This window comes from Schistocerca gregaria, chromosome X, assembly GCF_023897955.1.
Source record: "Schistocerca gregaria isolate iqSchGreg1 chromosome X, iqSchGreg1.2, whole genome shotgun sequence".
In the NCBI taxonomy this organism is placed as follows: Eukaryota; Metazoa; Arthropoda; class Insecta; order Orthoptera; family Acrididae; genus Schistocerca; species Schistocerca gregaria.
In genome coordinates this window covers 635,250,989-635,266,199 of record NC_064931.1, presented here as the reverse complement: position 1 = coordinate 635,266,199, position 15,211 = coordinate 635,250,989, and the positions used below count along the sequence as shown (strand labels likewise).

Genomic DNA, 15,211 nt, shown 5'->3' with positions numbered 1-15,211 from the left:
CTGGATCATATCTTCCCTGAATAACTACAGCTTTTTAAAATTTTATAGCCCATAAATTATGCTTTGAGACACACTAATGGCAAATGCTACCTTAAACTGTAAATGACTAGTCATTATCCTAATTTATCATGTCAAAATCCAGTAAATGACACTGCTCAAACATTACTAATTTTAACTTAATTAAACAAACTCTGTTTTTTTTCCTTGTTCCACAAATTTTATTTTGGTTACTGCACAACTTATATTTTGAGTTTTAAATCCGTCTTAATGCAAAAACAGTGTTCACTTAATTAATTTGCAATGTTTCACCAAGAATGCACAGTTGATTTGATAAAATGATTACTGATTTTTTCCAATCACAGTGAAATTTGCACTGAACATGTATTATTTTTAAATATCAGTACTTGAGCAATGGCCCATTCTTCTCTTTCACACTAACATAATAGAAAAAACCCTCTTCTTGCTTTTCCTGTAGTAAAACTATGTGGTATTACTCAAAGTATCAGGGTATCTTCATTGTCAATCCTCCTCCACCCATACTGTGCTGATTGATATATGAATCTGTGTTGTTAAGCTCATCACTGACTGACAAAATTAAAAACTGTGTCCTTCCATTCATGTAAAAGATTTTTATTCTTATTTCAAACTACCAGTAATGAACACAAGACAACTTTAACTCAACAAGAATGACTAACTCTGAAACTCATCAAAGTAATAGAAACTGCCACTGAATCATAACAATGTACAGGGTTCAAATAAAGTTAGATGGCAGTTAAAAATTGACAGCAATGCTACTGCCCTTTGGATGTGGCTTATTTCTTTGATTCAACAGTGGCAGGAGGATAAGTACAAGCATTATACATCAATATATCAGCATTAATGACAGATTTTTATTTCCAGTGTACAATTGTGAAAGAGTGAAGGAAAGAACTACTTGGTTGTTCATCTAACTCCATTTAGGCAAAGTATTAAAAAAATTGGAATGGTTAGACAAAGACCTGAATCCACTTTTCACATGCACAAGTCCAATGTCAATTACTATTTTGTTTCAGTCAACATGTTTCAAAGAACATGTCCAAAGTTAAAAAAGCTTTTTTTAAGATTTGGTATATATTGGGAATTATTTTAATTTTATGCATGCAAAAAAGGATAGAATAAAGTGAAAGCCCCGAGTTGAAACTTTTTTCTTTTTTTAAAAAAAGAGAAAAATTACAATTTTTCACATTTACACAACACCTAATTAACTTAACTTCACAAAATGTTTCATAGTGACAGCAAAATACAGACAAACAGATTTAATCATTACAACCATCATAAACATGTGTCAAAAATATGAATACAAGCAAAATCATTTAGCAACATAGCTTAAGGCACCAAACAAATGGGTTATCGGCTGGAGATCAGTGTTTTACATACCACACCGGAAAACACAAACAACAATTACAAATTTATGAAACCAATCCTGTTTAAATATTTATAACATATTAATTTTTATTCACAATATAACACAAATTTGCCAATGTTCATCACTAGAACAGCTGGTAGAATTCTTCAGTTTAGTAATATTACTATTAATGTAGACTCAATGTCATTTTTTCTGCAGACTCAAATTTTTGTGTGTTTAAATGACACAGAGGGGTGTCATGGCAATTTCATTCTTTGATAATGTGTCCCACTGAATTCAGGTATCACAAATTTGTGTTATGATACAAATGTCACCTATTATTAACATATGCCACATGCAACTTCTCATTTATTTTCCACATTTTAAAAATTCTACCAGTATTCATTTAATTAACAATTCAATTCATAGCAAGGAAATGTTTGCAAATTAAATTTTCTAAGAGGTCATGATTTCTATTCTTCTTCTGTGACATTAAAACTGAGTTGTGTACCTTAAGAAAAGAACAATAATCTGGCTCCACATAGCGAGAGAGAATTCAAAGAAAACCACCTACAGTGATAAAAAGCTTTTTTTGAATACATCATCTGAGGTTTATTGATAAACTACACAACTCCTTCATATGTTTAGTTTTCTCATGACAAATGTTTTAAAAATGGATTTACAGCATGCAAAATACAAATAATATCTTTATGTTATAAATTTAGCAGCAACAATTACATTTACAGATGAGGTGACATAACTACTTGGTGAATGAACAAGCCAATCAAATAATGACACTTTCCTACTGATTAGCAATTAAAAATGTAACCAGGGTTTTAGGACATATTGAATTTTTCTGGTGATATGTATGGAAGCCAAAAAATATGTCATATCTATATACTCTTCATCACACACACACACACACACACACACACACACACACACACACACACACACACACAAGCATTTTGTACATCTTAGATATCAAGGAGCTCTTAACTAATGTCTTTACAAAAATAATCAGCAGAACATGTCGAGCACAACTTTTGTGTTCCTGACATAATAGATTGCTATCTTGATCGATTTTGTATAAAAGAGAACGAGAAATATAACAGATATGATGGTCTGAATTTGATAAAATATAACCTGCCAGTACCCTTGTGGCTGTTAATTGTGGTGCTGCTATATATTTTGATCTCATGTGTAACTAGGGTATTTCTCAATATTTCACTAGTATGCATTTTAAGAATTGTTTTCCCAAATAAATGGCAGAAATTCCCTACACTACTGATAGTACAGATTGGTCGAACCATCTGATGCTGGACTTTAGCTTTGACCCATGACATAATCATATGATGTGTGATGTTATACAGACACAAACAGAACATGGCAATATTTATTTTGCTTCAATATTATTTTTTGGAAAGTAGGCTCTGGTAATACAGTGGTCCATAGCATAGCCCAAGGGCAAGATTAGGTTAGAAGGTAACAGTTTGGACACAAGTTGCTGAAATCAATGATGTCATGAGAATAACTATAACTCTTGACATGGCATGTATTTCAGACATACTGGATTTTGATGAGTGGTTTATGTTCATTGTTTGTAGCTGCCATGAGTCAGAGCAGATGGGTGCTACTGGCAGGTTCAGTATTTCTTAAGGCAATGCTAACAAGGCCACAGGCAAGGTGACAATCTTCCTCCTTAAAGATCATGATCATCATCATTCTCATTTTCCTTCTTTCTGGGACTAGACCCTTCAGCCTCAATCCAACTTTTTCCTGGATCTCATCAGCAAATATGCCTGTATGACAGTATCACTTTCAGAATCCTTGTATTGCCCATTCTTTCTAAATGCTCTTCCAACCTGTTTCTGTGTTCATCTTTTTATCCTGTATTGCATGTATCTGTAACTGATTCCATACATTCTGGTTTTTCATTTTATCAAGGCGCATGGGTCCCAGTAGTGCCATGAGGAATAACATTTCTGTGACTTTTCTGTGGCTATATTCTTTCTGTCTTAATGTATGCTTTTCACTGCTGTATAGAATAACTGGCACTGCCATCATCTTGTACAGTTTCAGCTGTGCTTTGTTCTATGCTGTTTTCAGTGTTCTGTTTATTTGCTGCATAAGCTTTGTATTTAAAATTTATACCTCAAAATCAGAACCATGGTATTCCAGGGCTAACATCTAACAAGAGCAAAGATTATTTTTGTTGCTAAAATTTTAGAACAGGTTCAACATTTTAATTATTTAGGCTGCAATATCTGGTATGATTATGACAGAGATATAAATAATAAATTAGGAAACTACCAGGCAAGGTGTGGAACAACTCCTCATTAAGTATGGTGTTTAGAACCCTTTTAATAGTTCCAGAACAAAATCTATCAAGATAATCCTGAAAACACTGAAATTGTGCCCCATTCATATTTTTGATTTTACTTTCACAACCAATACATTTAACAAATGTTCTGCTCAAAAAGAAACTCTGCCTCTATGTGTGAACATGTGTGCATGCATATACGCAACCCCCCCCCCCCCCCCCCCTACACACAGTCACACACAGAGCAGGGGTAGGAGCAGGGGTAGAGGGAGTGGAAGGGGGTGGCAGAGGGGAGGGGGGAAGAGAGAGAAAGAGAAAGAAGAGAGAGAGAGAGAGAGAGAGAGAGAGAGAGAGAGAGAGAGAGAGAGAGAGAGAGCACACTTAAGCTTACAAGTGAAATTCGCAGCACCATAGAAAACACATTGACAGCTCATTTGAGCTGATTCAGTCCAATAATACACACACACAAGAGTTGTTATTAATCTTCATAAAATACATATACATATAATCACTGTGATATGAAAAGTTTTTCCATTTGTACATATAAATCTTCCAGTAACAGGACACAAGGAAAATTGCAGAGCAATAAAATCATGTTCACCTAGAAGAAGACAATAAAGTTGGTAACTACAAGGTGATACACAGTCAAATGGGCTTTGCAAACATTAACAGATACCTTTGTTTTGACTGGGAAAACAATAAATTTTCTTGGACCATTCTTCCATAAATTTAACATTGTAATTTAAGTTTCACAACTGATACAGTATTGCCTACTTGTGCAGTACTAGCAAACATCATAGTTGCTACTGGCAACACCAAACAAGACCAACATGATTTATATTTTCTTGGTACATTACAGATATGCTTGGTTATATGCCTCATAAAACAGCAACATTAATGAATGTGAAGTACAAAACAGATTGTGATTCACTATGGAACCAGAGCTAAAATATGTACTTACATACATACATACATACATACATCACAACAACCGGTTACACTTTAAATACTTGGAAGACACAAAATATTCTTCACAATGTCCACTATTAATTTGTTTTCCCAACCATAATTACAGCCGCAGTGTGCTACTGTATAATTTCTGTCTCTGTTATCAAAAGTCTTTTGAAGAGAATTTTTCTTAACACTATGTATATATACAACATGAGACTTTGTTGCATGACATGATACATTTTATCCTTTTGGAACAGATCTACACAGTAAAATTTGTTAATTAGACTTCAGTCACCAAAACTAAAATAATTTTATGAGGTTTTAAGTATTCTTTGTACATAAATGAACACGGTAAAGATAACATCATCACACAGCAATGGTCCTCCTGAAGTAAAAACAAATGGTAAGATTGGTCCTGCACACATTAAGTAAGATGTAGCAAACATTGCTTTCAAGAATTTGCAACAATCATCAGTTTTGAATTTTAACACATATTTTAATATTAATCAAGACTCTTGTAGGTCATCAGTTACAAGAGTTTAGTTGCTTCTGTGGCATTATCAATATGATAATAGATTTTCAAAACCAGGAAAAAGACTCAAAAATGCAGTGGCATCTACATACTTTATGTGTCTGATGGGAAGAGAACAGCTTTCTATAGAGTGTAAATACACTAATGTAGGTAAAACAGGGTACAGAGCACACAGTTTCACCTTCCAACCAGATATTCAGTTTTTTACATCCTCTTTTAGTTCAGAGGGAGTACATTCTGCTAGATTCTCATAGGAAACTTCACCTTTAAAAAAAAATCAGACGCAGTATTTTTCTGGTTTTAAGCTATTCACACAAATTCAAATATAATTTTTTACTGAAGTGGTGTACTGAGTTTATCCTGATATTATGGACAGCAGAAGTTCAAAACCAAAAAACAATAAGTACAGCTCCAAGGATTTACAGAGCCATCATCTGCAAAGTACTTCTGTTTTGCTTAAAAGACAATTTACAGCAACATAAGAAGTCAAATAATTTTTTTAAAAAAACCTTTCTTGAATTCAACTGTACATTGAAATCCTCTCAAAATGTAACACATAGGACTACTGTTATTAATTTTTGCCAGCTTTATGGTCTTGCAACATGCATTAAATAGTGGTGCTTTTATGTTTCATGTGTTTCTCTTACAGTGAACATCTGGTTTCAGATTTGTTGAATTTCTTATTACCACTGCTCTAATCAATATTGCCAGAATCATTACATAAAGATGTTGATGGTCAACTATTTTCTTAATCACTAATTGCACTAATCTAAAACAATTATTTGCAATTTATTTCTCACTTTCGAGAAAGCAAAAGCAGATAAAAGGAACTTACGGCAGTAGAATGCATTAGTATTATCACTTGCTAACAGAAATTACAGTGACGATGATGGTAAACAAACATCTTAATGAGGCAACAACAGGAAGAAGACTAATGAGGCAGCAAGAATAAAGGTTATGTGGAGAGAGATGAATTATACAAATGAAGTGCATATAAAGAATAGAAGTTCAAAAGATTAAAAACTGACATGAATGTGTCTTCAGTACTTATTTTGATTGGTTTAACTTATGAAAGGTACTAGTAATATTGTGTGTTCTCCAGTTTAACAACTTCAGGATGAAAACAAAATACAGAAATATCTCTATTACATTCAATCAGGGTAACTTTGTACTACTTTTACTATTTTTTGGAAAATACTGGACACAAGATAAATTACACAATGCAACACACATTGCAGCACTTTACATCTGTAGTTACTGAGTGCTTAGAAAATAGAAAATGTGTACTAATATGATCTATTTGAGTAAAATTTCAATTTTAATGTTGGTACAAAGTTACACTATCATTCAGGATAACTTTAGTCCAGTCTAAAAAAACTAAGAATTTTTCCTTTATCCAATGCTCTCAATAACACCAGAATGAAATCAGGTGTTAATAAGAAGTAAAAACACTGTTAACTCAGTACTGCAGGTTTACACCAAAATATTGAGATATTTTATCAACTTAAAACACTATCACCAGAAGGTTTCTTCACAGCCAGAGCAATTAAAGGATGATCACAAGCCCAAGAGCTTGCACAAAGTGGGACAGATAACTGAGACACTAACTAGAAATCACAGAAGCAATAAAAAATTACTTTTAGTAAAAAATAATGGCATTAGGTACAGCAGTAGCCACATCAAACAAAAGTGGTAAGTGGTACAAATATACCCTGATTGGTAAAAAGTTACCCTGATTGACTGTAACAAGAAGTGAATCTGTTTCTGTTACTCTAGAAAGCAGTGTGTACAATTTCCATAGCTCCAGTATCATGTCTGATATCAATTTAATAAGCAGCGATACCAAGTGAAATGCCCTTCTCTTTGATATATTACCTACTTCTTTAGCTTCAACTGTAGGAAATAGTGTTTCAAAAGCTTCAAAAGAGTGTAATTTTGACTATGATATACAGGGTGGTTATAATTAAAGTTAAACTTTCAAAATGCTGTAGAAATAACACCACTGGTCAGAATAATGTCAAATTGCAACGGAATATTATCAGAGAATGAGGAAAACATATGAGAGAAGAAAAAAAATTGTGTGAAAATTGATCAGTAGATGGCACTGTATGTGTTAGAATACGTAAATGAAAACACCTGTAATTTGCGTGACCCAATGAAGAGGTATAAACATGCCAGGTACATGCCTTTTCCTCCTTTTGCGTCTGCGACATTCGCCATGACTGCCTCAATGCAGGATCACACTCTGCTTGTATAGCTGCATTATAAGAATAATGACTGTGTACACTTTGCTCTGCAGAAGTTCTGGACACTGAAGGGTTTGAAAAAAGGCATTGGACTGATGACTCCTGTAGGTCTGGAAAAAATGATTCAGAAATTCGAAAAGACGGGTTCTTTTGGTGTGCAACCTGGTAGAGGGAGAAAACAAATTGATTTGACATCAGTGGAAGCAGTGGCCACAGCAATGAAGGAGGAGATGAGTGGTGGTGTGCAAATGTGTAGTGCACGGAGAGTTAGCCGAACATTGGACATACCCGTGAGCACGGTGTGTAAAACATCCTTCTTTGCTATCCATTCAAAATTATCTATGTGCATGAGTTGCTTCCTGTTGACCTAGCGGCAAGTGAGAACTTTGCTTTAGAATTTCTTGTTCAGATTGAAGTGGACAATGATTAGCCGTGGAAGATTTTGTGGACAGATGAAACCCACTTCCATCTGACAGGATATATCAATACACAGATGTGTTGAATATGGGCAATGGAAAATCCACACACAAATCAACCAGTACCACTTCATCCTGAAAAGGTCACTGTGTGGTGCGGATTTACGGCATCATTTATCATATGGCTATATTTTTTTGAAGAGGCAGGTGCTTCTGGTCCTGTTACATGTACTGTCATTGGTAAGTGCTATGAGTGTCTTTTGCGCAAGCATGTCATTCCAGCTCTCCAACAGTGCGAATGTGTGGATGGGATCATTGCAAGGTGGCGCACCTCCACACATTGCGAATCCAGTTAAGCAGCTGCTGAAGCACTATTTCGGAAATGCTAGAATCATCAGCCACCATTTCCCTACAGCCTGGCCATCTTGATCACCTGATCTTAAATTGTGTGACTTCTGGCTGTGTGGCTATCTGAAAGAGGTTGTGTTCAGTGTTCTGAGTGCAAACTTAACTGCATTGAAGGCAGGCACCGCGCAACACATTCTGAGCATGGCCCCGGAAACACTTCAATAAGTTGCAGAACATGCTGTTTCTTGATTTCAACTTCTTGCTGAAAACAGTGGACAGCATATTGAACACGTTTTGCACCTGTCACACACAAATTAATAATATGATTTGATTTTGACTGATGCCTTTTATGCAGTTTTTGGCCTCAGGACACTTCAAAACTGATTTTTCCCATCCGATATGACCTTGCCTTACATAACTAACAGTATCACACCTGTACACCCATGCAGACTGAGTAGTACAGTTTAACATCAAACATACAGCTTAAGCATTGTTTTATGTTTTATTTGTCATTTGTAGTTAACCACTATTAAATTATGATGCTAACGTCACCATCTATTGCTACATTTTGTAATTTATTTTTCTTCTGCCATATGTTTTCCCCCTTCTCTGATAATATTCCGTTGCAATTTGACATCATTCTGACCAGTGGTGTTATTTCTACAGTGATATGAAAGTTTAACTTTAATTATAATCACCCTGTATATAAAGGAGACTCAATTCTAGCATAATAATGCACCAAAAAGTTCCAGTATATTGATCAGAAATTCACCAAGGGTGCTGCTAAATGTAGAACTTTAGCACATATAAAAATTCATTTGGAAAGTTGTAAGCACTGAAAATGATAAATTATAACTCAAGTTTTGGTTTTTTTTATATGATTACTGTCCATTGAAAGTGATACAGTATAAAAGTATTAGATATACATTGTGTGTGAGTATGTAGCTTTACAGATATGGAGCAAATAGGATAATCTCATGATGGCTCCTAAATTTATTAAATTTGTACTTTTGTCATTTCCTCATGGCATTTTCAGAATGGTTTCCATCTTTCTCTTTTATCACTTATACTGAATATTTCTATAAAAATTTTGGATGATTCATACTTCACTAATTCTGAATTACAGCTTGGTGTTATTTCAGCAAGTCAATGACCTTGCCACAGTGGTAACACTGGTTCCTGTCAGGTCACCAAGCTTAAGAACTGTCAGGCTTGGTGAGCACTTGGATGGGTGACTGTCTGGGATTGTTAAGCCTTGTTGGCAAGTGGGGTGCATTCAGCCTTTGTGAGGCCAATTGAGGAGCTACTTGACTGAGAAGTAGCAGCACCAGTCATGAAAACTGACAACATCTGGGAGAGCAGTGTGCTGACCACATGCCACTACATACCTGCATCCAGCAATAACTGTTGGCTGAGGATGACACGGCAGCTGGTCAGTACCATTCGGCCTTCCGAGGCCCGTTTGAATGGAGACACTAGACAGAGTTATTTCAACACTGTTTGGATGATGGTGGTGGTGGTTAGTGTTTAACGTCCCGTCGACAACGAGGTCATTAGAGACGGAGCGCAAGCTCGGGTTAGGGAAGGATTGGGAAGGAAATCGGCCGTGCCCTTTCAAAGGAACCATCCCGGCATTTGCCTGAAGCGATTTAGGGAAATCACGGAAAACCTAAATCAGGATGGCCGGAGACGGGATTGAACCGTCGTCCTCCCGAATGCGAGTCCAGTGTGCTAACCACTGCGCCACCTCGCTCGGTGCTAACACTGTTTGGACGTATCCCGATTGGATACTATGAATATACCCAGAGGAGTCAGAGAAAAAAGCAAGTTATAAAATAATAAAACAAATAAAGGCAGAACAAGGTTACTGAATGTTTCAGATCTGAATCCCTGTCTCCTGGAAGGAAATGAGATAGTAATCCATTGAGACTCATAATTATTAAATTTGTAGTTATAGTAATAATGTAGCAACAATGCTTAGTAATAACAACTGTTGCAGTAGTGCAATAATTTGCAGACTATCAGTGGAAAACAGATACTCAATTTGACAAATAAGTACTGTAACTTCCATTTGTCCCCTAATTTTTGGAATTCTTACTGCATGAGTTACCTGGTAATGCAATAATAATTAAAACAACAACAAATTAAGAATACTGTTTTTCAAAATAGGTTCAGGACAGTGAAATAAACAAACTTTCAAAAAGATTGCTGCAAAATATGAAGGAAAGCTTTGTGAAGTTTGGAATGTAAGTAACAGAAGAAGTGAGGTGGTGTCTGTGAACTGCATGTTGTGCCTAGGAAGCTCAGTCTGTGAAACTGAGTGTTCTTAATGAGAGTCCAGCACAGAGTTTTAATCTCTTATGAAATTTCAGAACAGCACACACACTGCTGTAGAGTGAAAAAATAATTTCAGTGAAATAAATTATTTTATACAATTGTTCCTGCTGCATGGAAATTATATGTTACTGAACAAGAGAATCTATTCAAAATGATATTTATTCACTCACTACTACACCCCTTCCTTCTGCCAAGAGAATATAACTGTCTGTTCAACACATCTTTATCTGAATGGTGGGCTCCATGTGGCTCCCAAGTTGTGCAGTCACCGTAAACCATAAAATTACCAAATAAGCAGCAACCAGTCGCAAAATCATGTTTAAACATGATTTTGTGAGTGGTTGCTGCTTATTTGGTAATTTACATCTTTACCTGTCACTCCTTCTGTGTGTATAAAGACACTTGCTATAGAGGGGATACTTTCTTGAAATCAAAATGACTGTATACAGTTAAATAACTTGATTCCTTTTCAAAGAAGTATTCTAATGTGGTGAATTATTACACCAAAATATCTATTTTGGTGGATGTTGTAAACAGTAAAACATAATCCCACATGCATATTTCCTGCTGTAAAGGTAATTAATCTCATAAATTTAATAATTTGTCAAGTAGGAATCTTTGGAGCCTTCTTATGGGTAGCTGGATTATATCTGTGACTAGCAGGAACTTTAAGTTATACCTAGGTACCAACAGAATGTATGAGAAGCTGTGGCTCTGGATCCGAAACATAAAATTAACGGCCAAGTTAATAGCATGCTGACCACATGCTCCACCAATACTGCTGTTCAATGACACATGTTCCACAGTGATTACTTTAGCATTTCAGTTTAACTTCCCCACAAGGATTCTTTCTGATTATTTATTTGGCTTTATAAGTGGCTCAAAAGCTTGTAAAAGTTCTTTACTGGATGTAACACTACTAAGAAGAACTTGTTGTACTCTTATTTCTTTTTTCAGTGTTAAGATTTCTTTAGTCATGTCATTTAACATACTGTTTTACATGTTGTCATTTATAGTCTTCTCATTTAAACAACCTGAATTTTAATTTCTCTCATTACTTTCTCTAGCATTTTCAACCTTTTACACTCTCAAAAACACCCCTTATTACGTTTTGGTGACCAAAAATTCCTATTATATCTGTTCCCTCCTCCTTTTCCTTCCCACTCCTTACTGCCCTTGAGAAGTATAAATGGTACCTCAGTCTAAGGCAAGTCAGTGATACAACAACTTGAGCAGTACAACCTGGGCCTCACATAATACCTTTATGCAGGGTATTCCAGGAGGAGTGGTCAATATTCAGGGGTATGACAGAAACAATCATTTGAAGCACCAAAGTCTAGTAAACTTGGGCTCTAAAATACAGAACTTTAGAGCTATGAGCACTTGTTCATCTTCTCTACTATGATACACATCTCTTCTATTGAACAAGTGCCATAGCTCTTAAGGTACGCATATTGGAACCCATGTGTACTATAATTTTTTTCCCTTCTTATTTTGGTCTGTACTACCTTCTCCAAAAATATTAAAAGTAAGGAGTTGGCAGTAAAAGAGATTTGTTTCACAGTATCAAAGATGAAGAAGTGGACATAGTTCTTAAGGCATGTTTGCTAGACTTTTTTTTGCTTCCAATGATCATTCTTGTTATACCTCTGAATATTGACCATTCCACCTGGGATACCCTGTATAAAGTTTCTTTGTACAATAAAGTTGAAATTAAAAAAAATATTATTTCCACTTAATTATATTTTCCAAGCGAGAAGGATTGGAAAGAGAGACACTTAGCATCATGAGGCCACTTGAGAAATTATTTACAGCATGCGTATTGCCTCTGGTTTTGAGTGTCACTACCAATAATGTAGACAACAGTGTGTTCATCTCCTAACCCTCCAATGATATCACTCAAAGATACCTTATTTTGGGTATGATGTAGTGATTGATCAGGCGGCCAATATTCTGCAGGATGACAATGCCACAGAGATTAGTTGAAAAGGAAGGAACATTAGGATTTAATGTGTGCCATGACAAGATTAATAGAGAAGATTAATAGGTGAAGCAGGAAATGGCTCATGGGATTACTGAAGGAACAATCCAGGCATTTACCAGAAGTCATTTAGGAGAAGCATGGAAAACCTAAATCAGTATAGAGAGACAGACATTTGAAACCTGGGCATTTTTATTGCAAGTCATTTAAATTCACTTTTCTAAAAAGTTTACCTGCTCCATTTTACTATAGAGTCTACAATTAAATTACAAGCCATTGTTTCTAGTTAAATCACAATGGTCAAATGATACTATACACCATGCTGTACATTTCAGTAATGGTTATAAATTTTGTTCACAATACACAATAGAAAACACCACTGTGATATTTTTTCATGTTTTCTGCTTTTCCTGTTCTTTTCTGCTTCTTTGTTCTGTTTTATTTCTCAGTGATCCGACTCCAGCTTCCTCATTTCAGATTCCTTATAAGTTTCTTCCCTGAGGGTTTATGTATCACTGCATTCACTTACAGGCCCTGAAGCATCAGTTTCCCATTTCAAGTGACACTGGGTGATGCTTTATAGTTGACCAATTTCATAACCACACTCTTGTTTTATATCTCTTCAACCACGTGAAGGAGATTTACTCTGAGAATTTACTTCATAATTTTTAATGTGTCTATGCTGATCACACTCTATGTCATTATGTTCAATACACACACACATACACACACAAACATATTGAACTATATTCTGAGACACACAGTTGGCCAAAGCCCTGGACACAAACACCACTCTATAGTGTGATTAGTTGAAGCAAACATTCCCTGAACATTTCAGCTTTTTAAAAGTTAGGCAGTCACTCAGGCCATAGGTACACTTATCTGACTTATATGATTGATCAAAAATATATTCAATCACCAAAATTCATCATTCTGTTTTTCACTAGCCTTTCCAATGAGTTCCCTGTTAGGCCTTGTTCATTCACATCTATAAATACACTGGCATAACATAACACTGACATTAATACACACAAAATGCACTAAGTCTCTTTTTTAGTTATGTGGTTTTTCATAATACTTTCCAGCAATCAACTATTTCAGATGATTTTGTGATAACTGTACTTTGAATTACTTCAAAAACTGGACATACTTCCAACCAATTGCAAGCTTAATATGGGTTCTAGTAGATAACTAGAAATCTTGGCTCACTGATCTGATATACTTGATTCCAGAAACATAATGAAACAGTTTTCCACACAGTACAGTACTGTGGCTCAGTTACACTATACACAAACTTTTTTCTCTTTTACCACTGCACAATAAATTTAAGAACATGAGATATGTTCAGATGCTGACTGGAAGAAACACCGAAGTGAAACTTGACTATGAATAACTACAATTAATGCAGGCTGATAATTGTACACTCATTTTCTACACACAGAACAACATCTAATGGGTTTAATTTACAATGGTCTAGTCCTGAACAAATAAAAGTAGAAGAAGCAAAATGCATACAGTGATACATGTCAAATTTCACTTCCTCCTAGGTAGTTACTTGCATCATACACCATGCACATAAAATGTCTCATTTGATGCTACTGTTAGGACAGTCAACACATAAAAAAATTACCTTTTTTAACTTACTTCTACATTAAAAAGAGTGTTGGACAGATAAACATCTCATTCACTGTTGCTCTCACATTTGATGTAGGCAAGCTTGTTGGTCTAAATGGTAAACACAGGGACCAGCTAAAACTATAACTCCATGTTGCACACACAGAGCTATTTAAGTTTTGGAAGAAATACAGAAAGAGTAACATTCATAACATACAATTACATTCACACACACAATAATTTCAATCTACAAAAATGGTAGGATTTGTGAAATAAAATAATTATTTTCTTCAAGCCTCTTATGGACTCACAGACACTGGAGAGATTTTCAAGGCACCATTATTATCAGTTTACCAAGAGAGATTGCATTCCTCCAATGAGTCACATTTAATGTGCTTCTCTAGTCAGTGAGGCACAGTAGAAGTTTTGGAAGATTACAAACTTTGTACTGAAACAGATCAAGACACCATCAGCTCACTTTCAACACAGCCTTCAGATCCTCAGGTAGTGTACACATTATCTCAGACATTCTGTACCGCAGCTGTTCTTGTACATCATCACTTAGAGGAAGATCATTCGCTTTACACTGTTCTAGCTTCTGGCGAATCCTCAAGATCATATCAACAATTTCCACTTCTTGTCTGCCTTTCACCCACATCTTCAGATCCTAAAAACATTGATCACATATTTTGTGTAACAGATTTCATTTACTAATACGAGGGCTATCCACAAAGTATATTACGTTTTGGAATTAAAAATAAATAAACTATTGGAATTTTTTTTATTATATACAGATGAAAGCCACACTTAAATACTACTTTTCTACATAGTTGCCATTTCAATTAAGGCACTTATCATAGCGATGGACGAGCTTGGAAATTCCTTCGTCGTAAAATTCGGCCACCTGTGCCTTCAGCCACGTGGTTACCTCTTCTTGAAGCTGTGCGTCGCCATCAAAACGCTGCATAGCCAACCACTTCTTCATTGGTGGGAATAAGTGGAAGTTGCTCGGTGCCAGGTCAGGACTGTACGGCAGATGAGGAAACAACTCCCACTTAAAAGATTCGAGAACTTCATGA

At 35.5% G+C, this 15,211-nt stretch overlaps 1 protein-coding gene across 1 annotated transcript in view; it reads right to left on the bottom strand.

Moving 5' to 3' along the window:
• Positions 1–868: 868 nt before the first annotated feature.
• The window catches only part of LOC126299621 (protein DENND6B), a 217,632-nt gene continuing 203,289 nt past the window's right edge, over positions 869–15,211 (bottom strand). Inside the window, exon 8 of the mRNA XM_049991663.1 lies at positions 869–14,799. Coding sequence (XP_049847620.1) covers positions 14,602–14,799 — 198 coding nt within the window. The 3' untranslated portion in view covers positions 869–14,601. The remainder of the gene's footprint in view (positions 14,800–15,211) is intronic.